This window comes from Oryctolagus cuniculus, chromosome 10 (assembly GCF_964237555.1).
Source record: "Oryctolagus cuniculus chromosome 10, mOryCun1.1, whole genome shotgun sequence".
Classification (NCBI taxonomy): Eukaryota; Metazoa; Chordata; class Mammalia; order Lagomorpha; family Leporidae; genus Oryctolagus; species Oryctolagus cuniculus.
In genome coordinates, this window is record NC_091441.1 from 2626743 (window position 1) to 2648003 (window position 21261).

General features: G+C 62.5%; 1 protein-coding gene across 12 annotated transcripts in view; it reads left to right on the forward strand.

Annotated features, from left to right (window-relative positions):
- Positions 1-21261, forward strand: part of ZNF516 (zinc finger protein 516) — a 162995-nt gene that overhangs the window by 48735 nt on the left and 92999 nt on the right. For all 12 annotated transcript variants that reach the window (XM_070049855.1, XM_070049856.1, XM_070049852.1 and 9 more), the window contains exon 3: positions 18741-20108. In XM_070049855.1, coding sequence (XP_069905956.1) covers positions 18741-20108 — 1368 coding nt within the window. The remainder of the gene's footprint in view (positions 1-18740; positions 20109-21261) is intronic.

Here is a 21261-nt window from a genome sequence, read left to right on the forward strand (position 1 = left end):
GCAGCTTTGTCCCTGCGGCTTGCTGCAGCGCACTGTGGCATGTGGTGTGTATGGTGTATGTAGTGCGCACCTTGGGGACCGTGTGTCTGCCTCTCGGAGAGCTGCGCGGGGAGTGACCCGTTCGAATGAGGTGTGTGTTTGGGAAGCAGGGCTTCAGATCCGCAGCTGAGGGGAGGGCGTGTCTGGTTGAAGCCGGAGCTTAGACAGTGCAGGGACGGCCCTGCGATACCTACGTGGTCAGGCCGAAAACGCTCGTGGACTGGGATTTCTGGCGAGTGTCTCTGGCGGGTGGATCCTCTCCGGTCGGCTCTCCGGTGTTATTCAGGTGTGTGGGAACTGCCCCGTGCCGCGCTCCGTGGGTGTCGTCCCGCAGGGAGACCTCCGCCCTCGGCACTGAACGGGTGAGAAGAGGTGCGGCTGAGCGGCTGCTTCCCTTCGCAGGGCTCACACACGTGTGTGTGTGGCATGTGGCATGTGTGGTGTATATGACGCATGCAGCATGTGTGTGGTGTGTGTGGCATGTATGGCATATGTGGGGTCGTGGTGTATGTTGTGTGCGTGGCATATGTGTGTTATATGTGATTGTGGAGTGTGGCATGTGGCTTGAATATGGTGCATGTAGCATATGTATGGTACTTGTGGTGTGTCTGGTGTGCGTGGCATGTGTGGAGTGTGGCATTGTGGTGTTTCTGGTGTATGTAGTGTGTGTTGTGTGTAATGTGGAGTGTAGCATGTGACTTGTATATGGTATATGTAGCATGTGTGTGGTGAGCATATAGTGTGTGTGGAGTGTGGCACATGTGTGCCATATGTGGCGAGTATGTAACAGTGTGGCATGTATAGTGTATAGCATGTATATGGCATGTGCGACACAAGTGGCTTGTGTGGTATATGTAGCATGTATATGGCATTGTGGCACGTGTGGCTTGTGTGGTTCATGTAGCATGTATATAGCATGTGTGTGGCATGTGTGCCAGTGCGTGGGACAGGAGGCTGGCTGTGGGGTGCCGAGCTCTGTGGGCGCAGTTCTCTGTCTCTGTTCTGTTGTGAGCTGTCAGTTTTCTGTGGCATAGTTCTGGGCTCGGGCATCTCACTGGTAAATCCCGGACAAGAGCTGGTGGGAGTTAAGGACGCCAGGGGCCAGCACTATGGCGTAGTGGGTGAAGCCACTGCCTGTAGTGCCGGCATCCCATTTGGGCGCTGGTTTGAATCTCGGCTGCTCCACTTCTGATCCAGCTCTCTGCTATGGCCTGGGAAAGCAGTGGAAGATGGCCCAAGTCCTTGGGGCCCTGCACCTGTGTGGGAGACCTGGAGGAAGCTCCTGGCTCCTGGCTTCAGATCAACATAGCTCTGGCCACTGAGGCCATTTGGGGGAGTGAATCAGTGGATGGAAAACTTTCTCTCTCTCTCTTTCTCTAACTCTGCCTTTCAAATAAATAAATAAATCTTTACAAACATACAGGATGCCAGGCCTGACCACTGGGATGATGGCCACATGTGTGGGCCCCTTTCCTGGATGGAAAAGGAGAGACTGAGGAGTTGTTTGGATCACTGTGAGCAGTGGGTGGTGAGCTCCTTGGCCGGTGACGGTAGAGTCGAGGGCCGCCCCAGATCTGGGTGAGGAGCCAGACCCGGCCGTGACGTGGTTTAGTGGGCAGATTTCCCTGGTGCTAACTCATCTTGTCTGTGTGTGCACTAGCTGAGCTTCCTTAGTTTGGTTAAAAAAAGAACCTCTGGGCTCACGTGTGGAGAAGTCCCCGTGAGTCACCGCTCTCACGAGCGCTCTGTGTCCGGTGTTTGAGCTGATCGGGATCACCATGCGTGCATCGCAGGCTGCGCGTAGTGGACGGGAGTCTCGGAAACGCCGGACCTCCCCCGTCTCTGCAGCGCAGCGGCGCGTCGAGAGATGTCAGGTTGACTTGGAGAGATGGCTCTGTCACGGGGCAGAGCTGCGCTTGCGGTGAGGCCAGGCCTTGCCGAGCCAGCCGGGGGCCCTGCCCTCATCTGGGGGGTCAGGTGAGCCCCCACATGAGTGACGAGCACTGTGGGGTGCAGGGGCCTTGCTATTCAGCACCCAGGCCGCGGCCGCTCTGCGAGCATGGCTCCCCTCCGTCCCTGCGTCTGGTGACAAGGGTGACTTGGGCCTGCTCCTCTCAAGGGCCGGGGGAGGCAGCTCGACGTGGACTCTGTGCTGAGCCGGGGTTTCCTCCCGACCTTGGCCGTCACCTGTGTCTCCGGCATCCCTGGTTCCTGACAGTCTGGGACGGCTCTGACTCACTCATTCCAGGACGGTCCTGCTCCTGGGACCGCGTCCCTGACCTGCCTCTCTGACCTGTGCGGGGCCTCTGGCGCGGGAGCTGCCTGTCGCTTGCGCTGGGGCACAGCCTCCTGTGGGTGCCCCGTGCTGGCTGTTTCCGGGCAGAGCCTGCTGGGCTGTGTGGTGTCACCCCGGCCGTGACGTCTGGGGAGCGGAGGGGCCCCACGCCGTTGGCAGGTGCCTCAGTAGCTGAGAAGGAGCTGCCCCTACTTGTCCGGAACAGTCGGCCTTGGTTTCATTTGAGTGCTTCTTCCTCCAAGTCTTTATTTAAAATAACAGTAGTAAGCATCAGGAGCCTGGTGCATTGTTAAATTCCTGAAATGGTACTGGGCTTAAATGGCCAAAGTCACCGGTTTGATTCTTGCATGAGGCGTGGAGTCTTGGACGCCGGGCGTGGCCCGTCAGCCCTGCTCTCTGGAGCTGGGGCGTTTTGAAGACTCCAGCAGCGTCCAGAGCCTGCAGCTCCTGTGCCCACCCCTGAGAGCCAAATGAGTGGGGACCTTCCGTGTCGCCCGAAAAACTGCCCGAGTGCAGGCGGAAGCCTCGTAGCCACGGGGCTGTTGTGGGAGATGCCGGCTCCTGGGGTTGTAGGGGGACGTCCGTCATACTGGCTGGGCGGGGGCCCAGGAGACCAGGGGCTTCCCTCCTTGGGCCATGCATGTGGGACCTTGCGCGTGGGGTGACTGGAAGAAGCCGTGGGCACGAGCTGACGAGTAGTTTGTTGTCACCTTCTGATGAAAAGCTCGGAAATCGAAGTGTTTAACTTGGCACTGTTTTGCTGTGTGCCGAGTCGTCATTGTAGGAGATGCAGAAGGGAAAAGAATAAATGGAGTGACTGCCCAGAGGCGGATCTTGTCCACCTGGAGTCCAGCGCCCCCTCGGCGCGTGTCCCTCGTGTACCTGGTTTCTGTCCGTTCCCGTCCTCGGGTGTGTGGTGTGCACGCACACACTCTAAGCACAGCTGGACAGCGATGGCTCCCTAAGCCCCTTTCGGACCCGAGGCCTTGTCGCCTTCTCAGCTTCACTGCTCGCAGACCCTTGTGCAGGGCTGGGCCGAATTCCCCTGGGGGCTCGGTAGGTGGCGCCGTCACTCATTTCTGGCAGGTAGAGACCGGTTTTTGGGTGGGGGTGGCTGGGACTTAGCTCCTGAGCAAAACACAGGAAGACCCCTGGGTGCTGTGACTGTCACCTTTCATCCTGGGCATGAGACAGTGGGCCGGGGGAGCCGGGGCCCGCCGCCCTGGGCACAGCCCTCGACTTCCATGCAGCATGAGACAGTGGGGCGGGGGGGAGCCGGGGCCCGCCGCCCTGGGCACAGCCCTCGACTTCCGTGCTACATGAGACAGTGGGGCCGGGGGAGCCGGGGCCCGCCGCCCTGGGCACAGCCCTCGACTTCCGTGCTACATGAGACAGTGGGGCCGGGGGAGCCGGGGCCCGCCGCCCTGGGCACAGCCCTCGACTTCCGTGCAGCATGAGACAGTGGGGCGGGGGGAGCCGGGGCCCGCCGCCCTGGGCACAGCCCTCGACTTCCATGTAGCATGAGACAGTGGGGCCGGGGGAGCCGGGGCCCGCCGCCCTGGGCACAGCCCTCGACTTCCGTGCAGCATGAGACAGTGGGGCCGGGGGAGCCGGGGCCCGCCGCCCTGGGCACAGTCCTTGACTTCCGTGCAGCATGAGACAGTGGGGCGGGGGGAGCCGGGGCCCGCCGCCCTGGGCACAGCCCTCGACTTCCGTGCAGCATGAGACAGTGGGGCGGGGGGAGCCGGGGCCCGCCACCCTGGGCACAGCCCTCGACTTCCGTGCAGCATGAGACAGTGGGGCCGGGGGAGCCGGGGCCCGCCGCCCTGGGCACAGCCCTCGACTTCCATGCAGCATGAGACAGTGGGGCGGGGGGAGCCGGGGCCCGCCACCCTGGGCACAGCCCTTGACTTCCGTGCAGCATGAGACAGTGGGGCGGGGGGAGCCGGGGCCCGCCGCCCTGGGCACAGCCCTCGACTTCCGTGCAGCATGAGACAGTGGGCCGGGGGAGCCGGGGCCCGCCGCCCTGGGCACAGCCCTCGACTTCCGTGCAGCATGAGACAGTGGGGCCGGGGGAGCCGGGGCCCGCCGCCCTGGGCACAGCCCTCGACTTCCGTGCAGCATGAGACAGTGGGGCCGGGGGAGCCGGGGCCCGCCGCCCTGGGCACAGCCCTCGACTTCCGTGCAGCATGAGACAGTGGGGCCGGGGGAGCCGGGGCCCGCCGCCCTCGGCACAGCCCTCGACTTCCGTGCAGCTGTTTCTTGGGTTTCCCCAGGCGGGAAGACAGCTGTGTTTTCCCGTGACTGGCACACGGGCTGTAGCGTTGTTTCCTCGACTTTGGCCTCAAAACTAAGTCTGTGTATAGTCAGGCCATTCATTTTCTTCTGGCCCCGTGCAGTGCTGTAGGCCTCTCCCAAACAGATTGTGGAGCGCACACTATCGCGGATACGCCGGACTTCGCGCTCTGCCGAGGGGTTCGCGTTTCCCCCTTCATCGTCACGCTCAGAGCCGACCCCGTGGCAGCCTCGTTCCCCCGTGTTTCGCTTGCGTGTCCAGGTTGGCTTCTTTGGAATGATACCCTGGGGGACTCCGAAAGCAACGGAGAGGAGAGTGGGAAGCAGTGTGCGGGGCGCACAGGTTGTGTTCACCACCAATCTGCCTCTGATTTGGTTTTTAAAATGCACAGTCATGTTTCCCCTAAAGCTGAGAGACTTCCGCAGCGCGGCGACTGCCCCGTGTGGGATCCCACGTGTCACGGGGGACCTGTCTTGCTGTGGGGGTGTCTCAAGGCTGTTCGTCCTCGGAGGTTGAGATGCTGTGGACAGTGGTCAGCCGTGGGGTTCTGAACCTTTGGTTCGGAAACGCAGCGAGAGCAGCAGTTCCATCCGGGAGCGCCGTGTGCTAGCCGACGGGAGGCAGGCCTCTGAGGGACGCTGCGCAGGCCCTGCAGTGGAGTGCGTCAGGGGGAGGCAGGAGGCGTTCCGGTGCCGCCGCCTCTGTCGTTACGCACCCAGGCAATGTCACGGGCAGCTTCAGGGAGGGTTCCTGTGCTAAGCAGAGACTTGCTGGGTTGCATCTTTCCGAATGCTGTTCAGAGAGCGAGTTAAAAACGTGGCTGCAGCCCCTTCAGCCATCATCGGTGAAGACCAGAGGTCCACGGACGTGGCCGGGCTGGGTGATGGCGGAGGTGATCTCGGGACGCTGGCCTTGTTCTCAGGGCTCCGGCTTCCACGTCTGTGGGTTCATAAGATGTTGAAAGAGCTGGAGGAGGGCAGGGTGGAGCACCCTGGGAAGGTGCCCTGCTCTTTGAAGTGGCGCGCGGGTCCCATTCAGCGCCTCTGGTGCCTCTGGGTTTCAAAGCCGTCTCGCTGAGGCCGTTTGCCAAGTTTCGTTTCAGAACTTTACAGCAGCCATCAAGTGGTTGCAGGCTGAGAGGCCCTGAGAAGGCCTGTGCAGTCCTGGTATTCCCGACCACGTGAGCCTGTGCGCTCAGGTGGTTTCTGCAGGTCCTTGGGCTGTGTCCACTCAGCCCGAGGAAGGCTAAACAGGCCTGCATTCATATCCCTCCCTCTTTGCCTGTTAGCCATGGCCACCCTTTGAGATGAAGTCGCTCACCCCCACCCCAACATGGAGAAGTGGAGTATCCTCCCTGTGCTCTAGCCTCAGCCATGGAGGGACAGTGTGGATGGTGGATGGGGCTGGGGGGCAGTGTAATAGGAATCTTCAAAAAAAAAAGCCTCTGTTTTTCCTCTAATAGCGAAGCTTTCAAAGCCTTGGGTCACAGGAGCTGTGTCCTCAGGGGCAGTGTGCACAGGTGTGCAGTCCTGGTACAGGAGCTGTGTCCTCAGGGGCAGTGTGCACAGGTGAGCAGTCCTGGTACAGGAGCTGTGTCCTCAGGTGTAGTGTGCACAGGTGTGCAGTCCTGTACAGGAGCTGTGTCCTCAGGGGCAGTGTGCACAGGTGTGCAGTCCTGGTACAGGAGCTGTGTCCTCAGGGGCAGTGTGCACAGGTATGCAGTCCTGGTACAGGAGCTGTGTCCTCAGGGGCAGTGTGCACAGGTGTGCAGTCCTGGTACACGAGCTGTGTCCTCAGGGCAGTGTGCACAGGTGTGCAGTCCTGGTACAGGAGCTGTGTCCTCAGGGGCAGTGTGCACAGGTGTGCAGTCCTGGTACAGGAGCTGTGTCCTCAGGGGCAGTGTGCACAGGTGTGCAGTCCTGTACAGGAGCTGTGTCCTCAGGGGCAGTGCACAGGTGTGCAGTCCTGGTACAGGAGCTGTGTCCTCAGGGGCAGTGTGCACAGGTGTGCAGTCCTGGTACAGGAGCTGTGTCCTCAGGGGCAGTGTGCACAGGTGAGCAGTCCTGGTACAGGAGCTGTGTCCTCAGGGGCAGTGTGCACAGGTGTGCAGTCCTGGTACAGGAGCTGTGTCCTCAGGGGCAGTGTGCACAGGTGTGCAGTCCTGGTACAGGAGCTGTGTCCTCAGGGGCAGTGTGCACAGATGTGCAGTCCTGTACAGGAGCTGTGTCCTCAGGGGCAGTGTGCACAGGTGTGCAGTCCTGTACAGGAGCTGTGTCCTCAGGGGCAGTGTGCACAGGTGAGCAGTCCTGGTACAGGAGCTGTGTCCTCAGGGGCAGTGTGCACAGGTGTGCAGTCCTGGTACAGGAGCTGTGTCCTCAGGGGCAGTGTGCACAGGTGTGCAGTCCTGTACAGGAGCTGTGTCCTCAGGGGCAGTGCACAGGTGAGCAGTCCTGGTACAGGAGCTGTGTCCTCAGGGGCAGTGTGCACAGGTGTGCAGTCCTGGTACAGGAGCTGTGTCCTCAGGGGCAGTGTGCACAGGTGTGCAGTCCTGTACAGGGGCTGTGTCCTCAGGGGCAGTGTGCACAGGTGTGCAGTCCTGTACAGGAGCTGTGTCCTCAGGTGTAGTGTGCACAGGTGTGCAGTCCTGGTACAGGAGCTGTGTCCTCAGGGGCAGTGTGCACAGGTGTGCAGTCCTGGTACAGGAGCTGTGTCCTCAGGGGCAGTGCACAGGTGAGCAGTCCTGGTACAGGAGCTGTGTCCTCAGGGGCAGTGTGCACAGGTGTGCAGTCCTGTACAGGAGCTGTGTCCTCAGGGGCAGTGTGCACAGGTGTGCAGTCCTGGTACAGGAGCTGTGTCCTCAGGGGCAGTGTGCACAGGTGTGCAGTCCTGGTACAGGAGCTGTGTCCTCAGGGGCAGTGTGCACAGGTGTGCAGTCCTGGTACAGGAGCTGTGTCCTCAGGGGCAGTGTGCACAGGTGTGCAGTCCTGGTACAGGAGCTGTGTCCTCAGGGGCAGTGTGCACAGGTGTGCAGTCCTGGTACAGGAGCTGTGTCCTCAGGGGCAGTGTGCACAGGTGTGCAGTCCTGGTACAGGAGCTGTGTCCTCAGGGGCAGTGTGCACAGGTGTGCAGTCCTGGTACAGGAGCTGTGTCCTCAGGGGCAGTGTGCACAGGTGTGCAGTCCTGGTACAGGAGCTGTGTCCTCAGGGGCAGTGTGCACAGGTGTGCAGTCCTGTACAGGAGCTGTGTCCTCAGGGGCAGTGCACAGGTGTGCAGTCCTGGTACAGGAGCTGTGTCCTCAGGGGCAGTGTGCACAGGTGTGCAGTCCTGGTACACGAGCTGTGTCCTCAGGGGCAGTGTGCACAGATGAGCAGTCCTGGTACAGGAGCTGTGTCCTCAGGTGTAGTGTGCACAGGTGTGCAGTCCTGGTACAGGAGCTGTGTCCTCAGGGGCAGTGTGCACAGGTGTGCAGTCCTGGTACAGGAGCTGTGTCCTCAGGTGTAGTGTGCACAGGTGTGCAGTCCTGGTACAGGAGCTGTGTCCTCAGGGGCAGTGTGCACAGATGAGCAGTCCTGGTTCAGGAGCTGTGTCCTCAGGTGTAGTGTGCACAGGTGTGCAGTCCTGTACAGGAGCTGTGTCCTCAGGGGCAGTGTGCACAGGTGTGCAGTCCTGGTACAGGAGCTGTGTCCTCAGGGGCAGTGTGCACAGATGAGCAGTCCTGGTTCAGGAGCTGTGTCCTCAGGTGTAGTGTGCACAGGTGTGCAGTCCTGGTACAGGAGCTGTGTCCTCAGGGGCAGTGTGCACAGGTGTGCAGTCCTGGTACAGGAGCTGTGTCCTCAGGGGCAGTGTGCACAGGTGAGCAGTTCTGGTACAGGAGCTGTGTCCTCAGGGGCAGTGTGCACAGGTGTGCAGTCCTAGTACAGGAGCTGTGTCCTCAGGGGCAGTGTGCACAGGTGTGCAGTCCTGGTACAGGAGCTGTGTCCTCAGGGGCAGTGTGCACAGGTGTGCAGTCCTAGTACAGGAGCTGTGTCCTCAGGTGTAGTGTGCACAGGTGTGCAGTCCTGTACAGGAGCTGTGTCCTCAGGGGCAGTGTGCACAGGTGTGCAGTCCTGGTACAGGAGCTGTGTCCTCAGGGGCAGTGTGCACAGATGAGCAGTCCTGGTTCAGGAGCTGTGTCCTCAGGTGTAGTGTGCACAGGTGTGCAGTCCTGGTACAGGAGCTGTGTCCTCAGGGGCAGTGTGCACAGGTGTGCAGTCCTGGTACAGGAGCTGTGTCCTCAGGGGCAGTGTGCACAGGTGTGCAGTCCTGGTACAGGAGCTGTGTCCTCAGGGGCAGTGTGCACAGGTGAGCAGTTCTGGTACAGGAGCTGTGTCCTCAGGGGCAGTGTGCACAGGTGTGCAGTCCTAGTACAGGAGCTGTGTCCTCAGGGGCAGTGTGCACAGGTGTGCAGTCCTGGTACAGGAGCTGTGTCCTCAGGGGCAGTGTGCACAGGTGTGCAGTCCTGGTACAGGAGCTGTGTCCTCAGGGGCAGTGTGCACAGGTGTGCAGTCCTGGTACAGGAGCTGTGTCCTCAGGGGCAGTGTGCACAGGTGTGCAGTCCTGGTACAGGAGCTGTGTCCTCAGGTGTAGCCGTGCGCAGGCTCAGTGTGCAGATGGCGCGGGTATATTCACTGTTGTGTCAGGGTTATCTAAACAGGAGGTGTCTCAGGAATTGTGGGTTTCTCAACTCAGCATCACCTTTTCCTGATTGTAACACTTGCTGTCGGGTTGCATTTTATGACTTGCAACAGGATTGACTATTTTATTCACGACCCCGCATCTGCAGACAGTAGGTTTGTAAGCTTAGGCCTCTTCTGTCTGTCACAGAGCATTCTGGACTCTGATTGCTCTAAACCCCCCGTGCTATGCCGTGCGGCCTGCCCAGGGCCTGCCCATCGAGGCTGAGGTGCGGTGGGGGCTCCTCGGGGGAGCACTCGGGGTGACCAGCGCGGGGCTGTAGTTAGCTCCCTCCAGCATCGCCGCCCTGGGGCTCTTGCTGCCCAGGGGCCGTCGCCGCCCAGGGGCTCCCCCTGCCCCGGGGCTCTGGCCGCCGCTAGCCTTGGCTTCCTGGGTCTTCCCTTGGTTCCGGCGGGCGAGGCGATGCCTTTGCGTTCCTGCCGTGAGGCTGGTTGGTTGCTCCTGTTTCAAGTTCTCACCCCGTCGTGTGACCCGCGGTCCGTCCGTCACTGAAAACAGCTTCGTGTTCGCACTGTCTGTACTCTCTTGTACCCCTGTAGCTCACGCTGGCTGTAGTGGAGCGACTGTTTCCCTCCCGCACTTGAAGGCCGGGCTGGACTCCAGCTCCTGAGCACTGCGTGGGAGGGGAGCCGGGGTCGCGGGGCCCACAGGCTGTGCCGTGAGCCGTCCACCGGAGGCCGAACTCCTGCTCTGGCTTCTCTCAGCCAGTTTGTCCACACGCCTGACCCAGGATGTGCCGCTGGCGTCTCCAGGGACGGCCTTCCCTGGGCGGGACAGGCCCTGGCTGCGACAGCGGGACAGCCCTTCCGTTCCCGGGACTTGGGACTGAGACTCCGGCTGTCACCATCAGAGCCCTTGCGAGGCAGGACCGGCGGAACGGAGCCGCTCACACCCATCGGGGCAGACGTGGGCTCGGCCCCCACCTGCAGCGTGGCTTTCGCCCTGGAGCCCAGCCCCTCGAGCAGACCTGTGTCTTGCTCAGCTATGGGGCCACGGCTCAGGAAAGCGCCCTTGACCTGTAGTGAGGCGAGCGAGGCACCAGGCGCGTGTGCCGGGGCTGCAGTGGCCGTCACGCGCCTCACGCTCGCTCCGTCCCATGGCCCTGGGTCCCCGAGAGCTGCTCGGCAGCCTTCTCCGGGGTCACGGCCTTGATCACTCATGCTTCACTCGGGAGGCGCCTGTGCACACCGCACGGGGGCACCCGGTTACAGGGCGGGGGCAAAGCCGGGTTCTCCGGGGCTGGTATCAAGGATTTCCTGGGAACGGGACTGGCGTGTGCACTTCTGCGTCCTTCTTCTCATGACTCAAGACGTTTTAAGAGATTTAAGACCACAGGGTCCACGCTGTGGCACCGTGGGGTAAGCCACCAGTGTCAGGGCGTGGGTGTGAGGCCCGGCTGCTCTGCTTCTGACCCGGCTCGTGCAGCCCGGGAAGGCGGTGGGTGCTGGCTCAAGTCCTGGGCCCTGGCCAGCCACGTGGAGACCTGCTGGAGCTCCTGGTTGCTGGCTTCGGCCTGGCCCAGCCCTGATTGTTGGCAGGCATTTGGGGTGTGAAAATTTCCCTGCCTGGTATGTGCGCGTGTTCTCTGTCTCTGCAGGGGTCAACCTGCTTTCGAGTAAACTAAAATAAACATTGACAAAAAGAAATTCAAGACCATAGGTTAAGACTAACATTGAGAATTTCCTAGGTTATACTAGCTTTCACAGAATTCAGTTGTTCTTACGCAAGCCATTTGGTTAGAAGAAACGTGTTTTAGACGGCAGTGTCGGTGCTGACACAGGCCCGGCTGTTCCCAGTGAAGAGGTCTAGGAAGACTGGGACTGGCTCAGCCGTGAGCACGGGGACCTTCAGGAGCTGAGGGGCCTGGCCTGTGGCCCGAGTGTGCAGGTGCACGGTCCCGCATGCCAATGGGCTGCCCTTGTCACAGTCGCTGTCTCTGTGATACTGCACACCCACCCCCACTCCTCGGGGGGTCCATGGAGACGGTGGTATTGTCCTGGGACCAAGGGGGTCTTCACACCCACTCCCACTCCTCGGGGGTCCATGTAGACCGCGGTGTTGTCCTGGGACCAAGGGGGTCTTCACACCCACTCCCACTCCTCGGGGGGTCCATGTAGACTGCAGTGTTGTCCTGGGACCAAGGGGGTCTTCACACCCACTCCCACTCCTCGGGGGGTCCGTGTAGACTGCAGTGTTGTCCTGGGACCAAGAGGGTCTTCACACCCACTCCCACTTCTCGGGGGTCCACATAGACCGCGGTGTTGTCCTGGGACCAAGGGGGTCTTCACAGCCACTCCCACTCCTCGGGGGGTCCATGTAGACTGCAGTGTTGTCCTGGGACCAAGGGGGTCTTCACACCCACTCCCACTCCTCGGGGGGTCCATGTAGACTGCAGTGTTGTCCTGGGACCAAGGGGTCTTCACACCCACTCCCACTCCTCGGGGGTCCATGTAGACTGCAGTGTTGTCCTGGGACCAAGGGGGTCTTCACACCCACTCCCATTCCTGGGGGGTCCCTGGAGACCGCGGTGTTGTCCTGGGACCAAGGGGGTCTTCACACCCACTCCCACTCCTCGGGGGTCCACGGGGATCTTAAGACTGTTCTGCACCCTCAGACCTGCCGGCTTGCAGAAGCCGCACGTGGCTGAAGAAGGCGTTGGGAGCTGCGAGTGCAAGGGGCAAGGCAGACAGCTTGTTTGAGAGTAAAGCTGGGAGCAGAAAGCCAGCCGCTGCCAGGAGTGGTGAGGGGCTCTGCTCCCGTGTGCATGTGTGACTGCGTGTGCCTGCGCACATGGGACAGCGTGCACACAGGCGTTCCTGTGTCCATGCATGTGTGTTTGGAGAGGCTGACCAGGACAGAGAGCACACAGCATGGGTGTGTGGGCAGCTCGGGGCTGGGCAGCCGCGTGGGCGCACAGAGGATCTAGAGCCGGGTGCCGCCTCAGCCTGAGCAGGAGCAGCAGTGACTCTGGGTGTGTGGGGCCACCCGTGGGCCACTGGCACTGGGGAGGGGGTTCTGAGTGAGGGCAGCGGTGGGCAGGGGCCTGGGAGGCCTGGGTGTCAGGGGTGCGAAGTGGCGGGCGTTCTGGAGCGCGCGCTCACGCAGCAGGGTCTAGACGCCCGGCCCCCTTGCAGCTGTCCACCTGCGTGCGTTTTGCAGTTGTGGCCCTGGGCCCCCTCATCTGCCATCCGTTCCCTCCCAGGGGTGGCAGAGTGGACCTGGGGAGCGCAGCCTGGTGGCTCTGGCTCCCAAGGCTGGAAGGACAAGGGTGTGTCCCTGGACGCGGGTGGCGTGGGCCAATCAGGCTGAGGGGCCTGGGACATCCTCGTGGTTTTCTGTACCCCCAGAGCCTGTCCCGTGGCCCCAGAGTGGAGGAGCGTGGGGACGCCGTGTCGTGGCTGGGTGAGAACCCTGGAGGAAGCAGCGAGCGAGCGCGTCCTGTGGCGGCGCCCTGGCCTGCCCTGGGCCAGTCCTGCCCGTCCCTGTCCCCGTGGCCTGGCGGGGTCCCTGCCACAGCTGCAGGGACGGGCCGTAGGGCTCCTCCTTGCTGGGATCCACGAGTAGGATTGGCCGGGAGCAGCGTGCCCAGCCTGGGAGAATGACTCGCTGAGACTTTGGGTGCTGCGTGGCCAGCCAGCTCCGAGAGCGCCCCCCGAGGCCGTGTGCGCCTCCTCTTCAGGGCCTGGCTGTGACCGTGCACTGACGGCGCTAGTAGGAGCAGAACGGGAGGGGTGGGGGAACGGGGACGCCATGATCCTTTCTGGACCTGGGGGAGAGGGGCAGAGGGGGGTGGGCCCTGCAGCTGGAGCCCCGCCCGGGTCATGGGGGGCTGGGACCTGGCGTGGGTGTGGGCAGGGTCTGGGAAGAGTTGGAGTCAAACACACGCAGCTCTGTGCCCCGAGTGGGCTCCTCATGTGGGTGGGCGCTGTGTGGCCGTGCCCAGTGGCCTCCGTCCGCGTGTCTGTGTGGCCGCCACGGCCGGGCCTGCTACTGCTGTGGCCTGGGTTGTGGCCTCGGGCTGCTCCAGGATCAGTTTTCCCGCTGGGCTCAGCGCTGGCGCGGTGGCAGAGCTGGCCGTGGGGCTGCAGGGGGCCGTGCCAGGCCGGATGGGTGCGGGCTGCTTTACATATTTGGCTTCCTTAAAATGCCCAAGGTTTAACCCCGGGGGCGTTGGGGCCGCATGGCCCAGCAGGTGCTCAGAGCTGCGTTCCAGAGCTGCTCAGTCTGCTTCCCCAGAGATACACAGCCTTGGAACTTATTTTTAAAAATTTACTAATTTTCATTAAAAACATGGAGAGCATCTTTGAGGTGGGTGGTGTTCATGTTTGAGGAGTACAGTGTGGACTGTGGGGCAGTCAGATCAGGGCGGCTCTCCGGTGACACGGCTGTCCCCGCTCCGTCACTCAGCCCGGGGGTTGGGACCTGCAGTCACCCCTCTGGGGGCTGCCTTCCTGACTCGGTACCCTTGGCCGGGAGGAAGCTGTGGGGGGGGACCTGCCCACACCTGCTGAGCACACGGAGCCTCCCCTTGCTCGGCCCCGAGTCAGTCTCCCGGAAGCGCCCTTCTCTGCCGGCTCCCACCCCCACCCCACATTTGTTGCTGGACAGCCCCTCCGCCCTCCTGCCTCGGCTCGTGGAGGAGTTCTCTGGGGTGCTTGTCCCTCCCTCCATGGGTTCGGCGCACCCTGGCCCTGGAAAGCCGGAGCTGGGGAGAGCCAGAAGCGTCCATTTCCGCAGGGCTTCCATACCTGCAACCTGAGGCAGCGGTTGCTGGGAGGCCCAGGCCTCCTCCCGCGGGGCCGTGTCCTTGTTTGTTGAGTGACCGAGGGGCTGAATGGAAGAGTTTTACACGAGGCACAGGGTCGGGCCCTGAGACGAGGCCTTTGTGGTCCGGAGCTGGAGGCCAGGCCTGGAGGGCACCACGTGCAGACTCGGCGGGAATGCCTCCTGGACCAGGCCTGGGGGGCACCATGTGCAGACTTGGCGGGAATGCCTCCTGGACCAGGCCTGGAAGGCACCAAGTGCAGACTCGGCGGGAATGCCTGGAGAGCACCGTCACCCCAGTCACTCACCTGCTGGTGCCTGAAGTCGGGCGCTAACTCCCAGAACCCTCTTCTGAGAAGTCGGAGGTGTGGCTGTGACGCCCGCATCCACTGCAGAGACGGAGCATTCCGTTTGTGTCCCTGTCTGTCCGGTAATCCGGGCCTCTGTTAGTGTCACGCGTCTGCGTGCCCGCCCCCGTGTCCTGAGGAATATGCAGACCGAGCCACCAGTGCGCTGTGACCGCGGGTGAAATGCCTGCATCAGTGGGACGCACTGCGGTACTGACAGCCGTCAGGAGTGATGGGCACGTGTGTGCGGCGACCCTTCAGGCAGGCTCTCACTGTGCGTCTCATGCCCGCTGTTCAAAAGCAGAGACCTCCTCCATCCCGGTTCTGAAAAGGGACCACACACGCAGCCCTGGGCGGGGGAGGGAAGGTCATACGTTGGCCACAGGCGCCATCTAGTGGCCGCGCCCGCGTCTTGCACTGGCCACCGGGGCGTGGAGGCGGCTGCTGGGAGCCAGCCCCTGCCTTCCACTGTTAACTGAGACCAGGGACGCCTGTCTTATGAAATGGCCTTTGTTCGCCAGTCCAGCACGTGCCCTACTTTAACTCTGAGACGACTAAGAAATAATCAAGAGTTGTTTTTTTTTTTTTTTTAAAAGGGCTGTTAACAGGTTCTTTGTAAAGCAGGTAGAATTTGGATCTTGTGTTTTTGGATAATTACACATTGCAACAGTAAAACTTTCATCCCGGTAAGTGCTAGGTTGTGCTCGTGTTAATTGCCTTTACCGGAGGAAGGGCACCATGTGCCCTCTCTTCAAAGTCTCACTCCTGCTTTTATCTCCTAGCTCACTCTGTGTGCAAGAAAAGCCACGTGCGTTCGGGTCAGGGTTCAGGGCGCTCTTGTAGCCTGGGCTCGGTAACTCAGAAGCGAGGCCTGGTGGAGTCGTGGGAGCTGGGCGATGGGGGATGGGAGACTTCCGGCTCCTCCTCTGCTCCACACGCCCTCGGTGACACTCGCAGTCTCGCGCGCTGCACGGACCCCGTCTCCAGCGTGCCCGCCGCTGCTCTGGGGGAGGGAGGTCTCATTTGCCGAGTCTTTGTTGTTGTTGTTGTTTTTAAAGATTTATTGATTTACTTGAAAGTCAGAATTACAGAGAAGGATACACACACACACACACACACACACAGAGATCTTCATTCACTGGTTCATTACCCAGAAGGCCGCAACAGCCAGGACTGGGCCAGGCTGAAGCCAGGAGCCAGGAGCTTCATCCGGGTCTCCAGTGTGGTTGCAGGGGTTCAGCACTTGCGCCCTACTCCACTGCATTCCAGGTGCGCGAGCAGAAAGCTGGGTCAGAAATGGAGCAGCCAGGACACGAGTTGGTGCTCACATAGGAATGACAGCACCTCTGGCAGTGGCTTTACCCACTACACCATAATGCCAGCCCCTAGTTCTTAATTTTTCATGACAGGTTCACATACTGTGCCTGTGTGAGAGACTCACGTATCTGTGCCTGTGTGTGAGGTTCATACGTGTGCCTGTGTGAGAAGCTCACATACCTGTACCTGTATGATGGGCTCACGTCCCTGTGCCTGTGTGAGAGGCTTGCATACCTGTATGTGAGAGGCTCACATCCTGTCCCTGTGCCTGTGTGATGGGCTTACATCCTGTCCCTGTACCTGTGTGAGAGGCTCACGTCCTGTACCTGTCCCTGTGTGATGGGCTCACGTCCTGTACCTGTCCCTGTGTGATGGGCTCACGTCCCTGTGCCCGTGTGATGGGCTCACGTCCCTGTCCCTGTGTGATGGGCTCACGTCCCTGTGCCCGTGTGATGGGCTCATGTCCCTGTGCCCGTGTGATGGGCTCACGTCCTGTACCTGTCCCTGTGTGATGGGCTCACGTCCCTGTCCCTGTGTGATGGGCTCACGTCCCTGTGCCCGTGTGATGGGCTCATGTCCCTGTGCCCGTGTGATGGGCTCACGTCCCTGTGCCCGTGTGATGGGCTCACGTCCCTGTGCCCGTGTGATGGGCTCACGTCCCTGTGCCCGTGTGATGGGCTCATGTCCCTGTGCCTGTGTGATGGGCTCACGTCCCTGTGCCCGTGTGATGGGCTCACGTCCCTGTGCCCGTGTGATGGGCTCATGTCCCTGTCCCTGTGTGATGGGCTCACGTCGCTGTGCCCGTGTGAGAGACTCACGTCCCTGTGCCCGTGTGATGGGCTCATGTCCCTGTGCCTGTGTGATGGGCTCACGTCCCTGTGCCCGTGTGATGGGCTCACGTCCCTGTGCCCGTGTGAGAGACTCACGTCCTGTGCCCGTGTGATGGGCTCATGTCCCTGTCCCTGTGTGATGGGCTCACGTCCCTGTGCCCGTGTGAGAGACTCACGTCCTGTGCCCGTGTGATGGGCTCATGTCCCTGTGCCTCCCTGTGATGGGCTTGCGCACCCGCCTCTGTTCGCACGTGGCTTTCCCCCGCGGTGCACCTGCTCACCAGTCTGCGGATCCCCACGTTCACGTGAACGTCGTCCTTTGCCATTGCTGCAAGTGGCTCAGGGGTCCCCGTTCGCTGCCCCCCGTCCCCCCGGAAGTGAGCGTTTGCAGCTGTGCTCGCTCAGCCCCTGGCCTGCACAGGCGCCTGCTGCCCACCGGCCCCAGGGACCGTTTTCACATGGATATTTTGTTGTTTACCAGGTTGATGTGCTTCCTAAGTTTCACCTCCATGAATAGACTACATAGACCTACAGCGTTTCCTGGGAACTTCTGAGGCAGGTAGCTGCATTCCACTGCTTGGTGAAGTCTCCCGGGCCTCACTGAGAGACCCGTGACCCAGGGATCTGTGCCGTGGCGCAGCGGGTAGAGCTGCTCCCTGTGCTACAGGATCTCCTCTGGGCGCTGGTTCGAGTCCAGGCTGCTCCTCTTCTGATCCAGCTCTCTGCTGTGGCCTGGGCAAGCAGTAGAGGATGGCCCACATGCTTGGGCCCCTCAACCCACATGGGAGACCGGGAAGAAGCTCCTGGCTCCTGGCTCCGGATCAGCGCAGCTCCAGTTGTTGCAGCCATTTGGGAAATGAACCAGCAGATGGAAGACCTCTCTCTGTCTCTCCCTCTCTTCTGTCTGTAACTCCACCTCTCAAATAAACAAATAAGTATTAACCTGGGGCCTCCTGTGCCTGCTGTGGCTGGGCTGTAGGACAGATACCAGCTGGCCACGTGCTCTGGCTCCAAAGGTAACAGGCAGCTGTGCAGGTCTGAATGCTGGTCCCCAGGTTTAAGGGCTCCGGGGTCACCTGGCCCCCAGGTTTAAGCACCCCGGGGTCACCTGGTCCCAGGTGGTCCCGGGTTTAAGCACTCTGGGGTCTCCTGGTCCCAGGTTTAAGCACGCCGGGGTCACCTGGTCCCAGGTTTAAGGGCTCCGGGGTCACCTGGTCCCCGGGTTTAAGGGTTCCGGGGTCACCTGGCCCCCGGGTTTAAGGGCTCCGGGGTCACCTGGTCCCAGGTTTAAGCACCCCGGGGTCACCTGGCCCCCGGGTTTAAGCGCTCTGGGGTCACACATGAAGCCCGAGGCAGAGCTGTCGTCCGGTTGTGCTGTGGTCCTCTCCGACATGAGCAGGCTCTCAGGCCCGCGGGAGGTGGAGGCTCCGGCTGCCCCAACCCTCGGCAGACCCCGCCCTGCTGAGATTCGGAGTTTGGGGCGGCGCCCAGGCTGTGCTCTGACCCCGGCAGTGCTGGCGTCGAGGGAGGGAGCTTGACCACCCCTCACTCATGGACTCCTACAGCTGAGGATTTGGACCTGAGGCCTGGGTCTCACGTGGGAGGTTTGTGGGGGCAGACACTGGCACCTCCAGGCAGAGCAGCCGTCTGCTGTCCTTACCTCTGCGTGTCCAGGGTCTCATCCGGCCTCTGTTTCTTCCCCTGAAATGACCTGGGTCACCGCGAGGACCCCACAAGAGCCTCAGATGGAGAGGACTTGGAAGAGAAGTCTCGTGGAGACCCAGGCTGGTGGAAGCCGTCGGGGTTCCGTCCCGACTCTGGCGTCACTGCCTGCGCTCCGAGAACAGCAGCGGTGCAGTGACGTGGAGCTGGTGCCTTCCTACGTCTGAGTTACTTCAGCCCACTGCCCACCGTGGCCTTGTCCTGCCCTGGCTTGGCGAGCTCGGCACAGAGTTGGCGAGAGCAGCTGCACTCGTGCCACTGATGGCAGACGCGGCGCTGTCCTGGGGCTGCACGTGCGCCTGGCCGAGCCGAGCACCTGTGCACCTGCCAGACCCCCCGCCTGGCTCCTGCTGGTGAGAAATGCTAACTCCCCTCTCACGTTTTGCCTCCTGCAGGGGGACAGCTGCGTGGCTGCTGCTTTCAAGGAGAGATGGCATCCTCTGTGCTCTCCAACGGGGACCAGGCTCACGCGCTCCGAACCAGCCCCTCCGAAAGAGACGCCTCTGTGCCCACGGCCGGGGTCGTCCTCGAAGACTGTGGCAGGGAGCCGTGCACGCGGCCTGAGCCGTGTCGGGCTTCTGCTGCCTGGAAGACACCAGCGGTTCACCCCAGTGCCCCTGACAGTGTGGACGCCCCTCCGAGCGTGGCCGGAGCAGACCCGCAGCTCGCGCCGGAGGGCCAGGCCGGCCACCCCAGAGAAAAGCCATCCGCCGGGCACCGCCGGGAGCACCCTGCAGGCGGGAGACGGGCGCCGGTCCCAGACCTGACCCCGCTGGATTTGAGCGCCAGGTCGAGCCGGGCCGACCCCAGCAGTAAGGACGCGGCCTCGTCCCTGCAGGCCGCGCTGGTCGTCCACCCGTGTCCTTACTGCGACCACAAGACCTACTACCCGGAGGTCCTGTGGGTGCACAAACGCCTCTGGCACAGGGTCAGCTGCAACTCCATGGCCCCGCAGTGGACTCAGCCCGACGGCCAGCGCAGCCTGAGGAGCAGCCTGGTGTTCCTGGCCCGGAGTGGGCGCACGGGGCCCCCGCCTGCCCTGGGCGGCAAGGAGTGCCAGCCGCTGCTCCTGGCGCGCTTCACCCGCACTCAGGTGCCAGGCGGGGCGCCGGGACCCCGAGGCGGCAGCTCCGCTCCCCTGGCCGCGAGCGCGAGAGCCCCTGGGCCGCCCAAGGGCAAGGAGAGCCACTCCAGCAGCCCCTGTGCGCTGTGGACATCTGGTACCGACGGCTCTCGACAGACCAGACCCGGCCCCGGCCAGGAGCCCCTGCTGAAACCCAAGCTGGAGGTTGGCTCCAGGCCGGCGCCCGCCCCGGGCAGCGGCGGGAGCCTCAGTGGAAGCGCCACCCCCACGCCCACTGTGATTCCCCGGGTGGGCGCCCAGCCCGCGGCCAGCAGCAAGCCACTGGAGAAGTACGGCCCCCCCCCAAGTAAGCACATCGCCCCCGAACCCCTGAAAGCCAAATGCAGCCCTCAGCCTCAGGGTCAGCCTCCCGCAAACGCCGATGGGGGCCCGCCTCTCACTCCCTGTGAGCCCCCTCTGAAGGCAGCCCAGGAGCTGAGGACGCTGGCCAGCTGTGCCGCGGGGTCCCGGGGGGACGCGGCCGGGGCGCCCCCCGTCCTGCACTCCATCAAGCAGGAGCCGGCCGCCGAGGGCCACGAGAAGCGCCTGGACATCCTCAGCATCTTCAAGACGTACATTCCGCAGGACCTGGCCACGCTGTACCAGGGCTGGGGCGGCGGCCCCGGGCCCGAGCACAGAGGTAAGGCCGCTGCACGCCGGCGCCTCGTCCGCCGGGGGCCCTGCCGTCCCGGGCACCCACCCATCACGAACCCGCGCTGTCCCGAGGTGGCTTCCGTGTGCAGGACCTTGAGATCTCACGCCCCCGATGCCAGCACGCAGGAAGCGCGGAGGGGGAAGGGGGTTTCAGGGCTTGGGGGCCCTTTGGAGAGGGGCCTGGCTCCCCAGGGTGGCGCCGCCCTGTGGTGGGCACTGGGGTCTCCCTGGGCGTCCCGCTGGTAGGTGGCCTGGGTGTGAAGCGACGCCCTTGGTCAGGATGCTCTCCGCATGGGAGAAGTCCCCGCAGCGTCTGGCCGTTCTCTGCAGGGCCAGCGAGCCCCTGTGATCTGCTTAGGGTGAGGTGAGCCACGCGGGTCGTGTTCGAGACCTGACGGGGGCAGGGCCGTGTCGCGCCCGTGCATGCGCTGTGCGGCAGGGATGGCCGGTGGGTTCTCCGGCCAGGCAGCCCCGAGCCTCCCCCTGTGTGGTTTGCTGTTGAACCGAGGGTGTGCTCGGCCTCTGCTGCCCCTTGCACCTGTGCACCTGCTGCGCCGTGAAGGGAACACGGGTGCGCTGCTGGCCCCTGGAGCTGAGCCAGCCGCAGCCCTTCCACCCCGTGTCCTTGGGCCCTGCAGGGTGGGGCTGGAGATGCCCAATGAGTGAGGGGCCTGGCTTGCATTGTCCTGGGCCTGCGGGGCCCTACTGGGGCATGAGTGCCATGCTCCACGGCCTTTCCCTGAGCACACGGGGCTGGGGCATCTGTGCGCCTGCGGCTGCACGCACCGTCCAGCTCCCCGCCCACGGAGCGCGCCACGTCACCTGCTCGAGCAGGCCTGTGGGCTGCCGCCCGTGGGCCCCAGCTGCTGCTTTTCCCGAGGTCTTGAGAGTTTCCGCTGGCAACGCGTGACACGTCAAGTAGCCCGCCATGTTTTCCTTTTCCTTAGCAGGTGGTTTTCCTCGCTGGTCCTCCGAGCATCTTCCTTAGAGAGAGGGAGGTTGATGTGGCTGTTTCCAGCGTGACCGATGCTGAACGCATCTCCTGTGTTCCCTCGGGTGACGTGTTCTGGACTCACTGGCATGTTTATGGCTTCTGACCTCGTCTTGATGACCTCTGGTCCCCTCATGCCTCTGTTGGG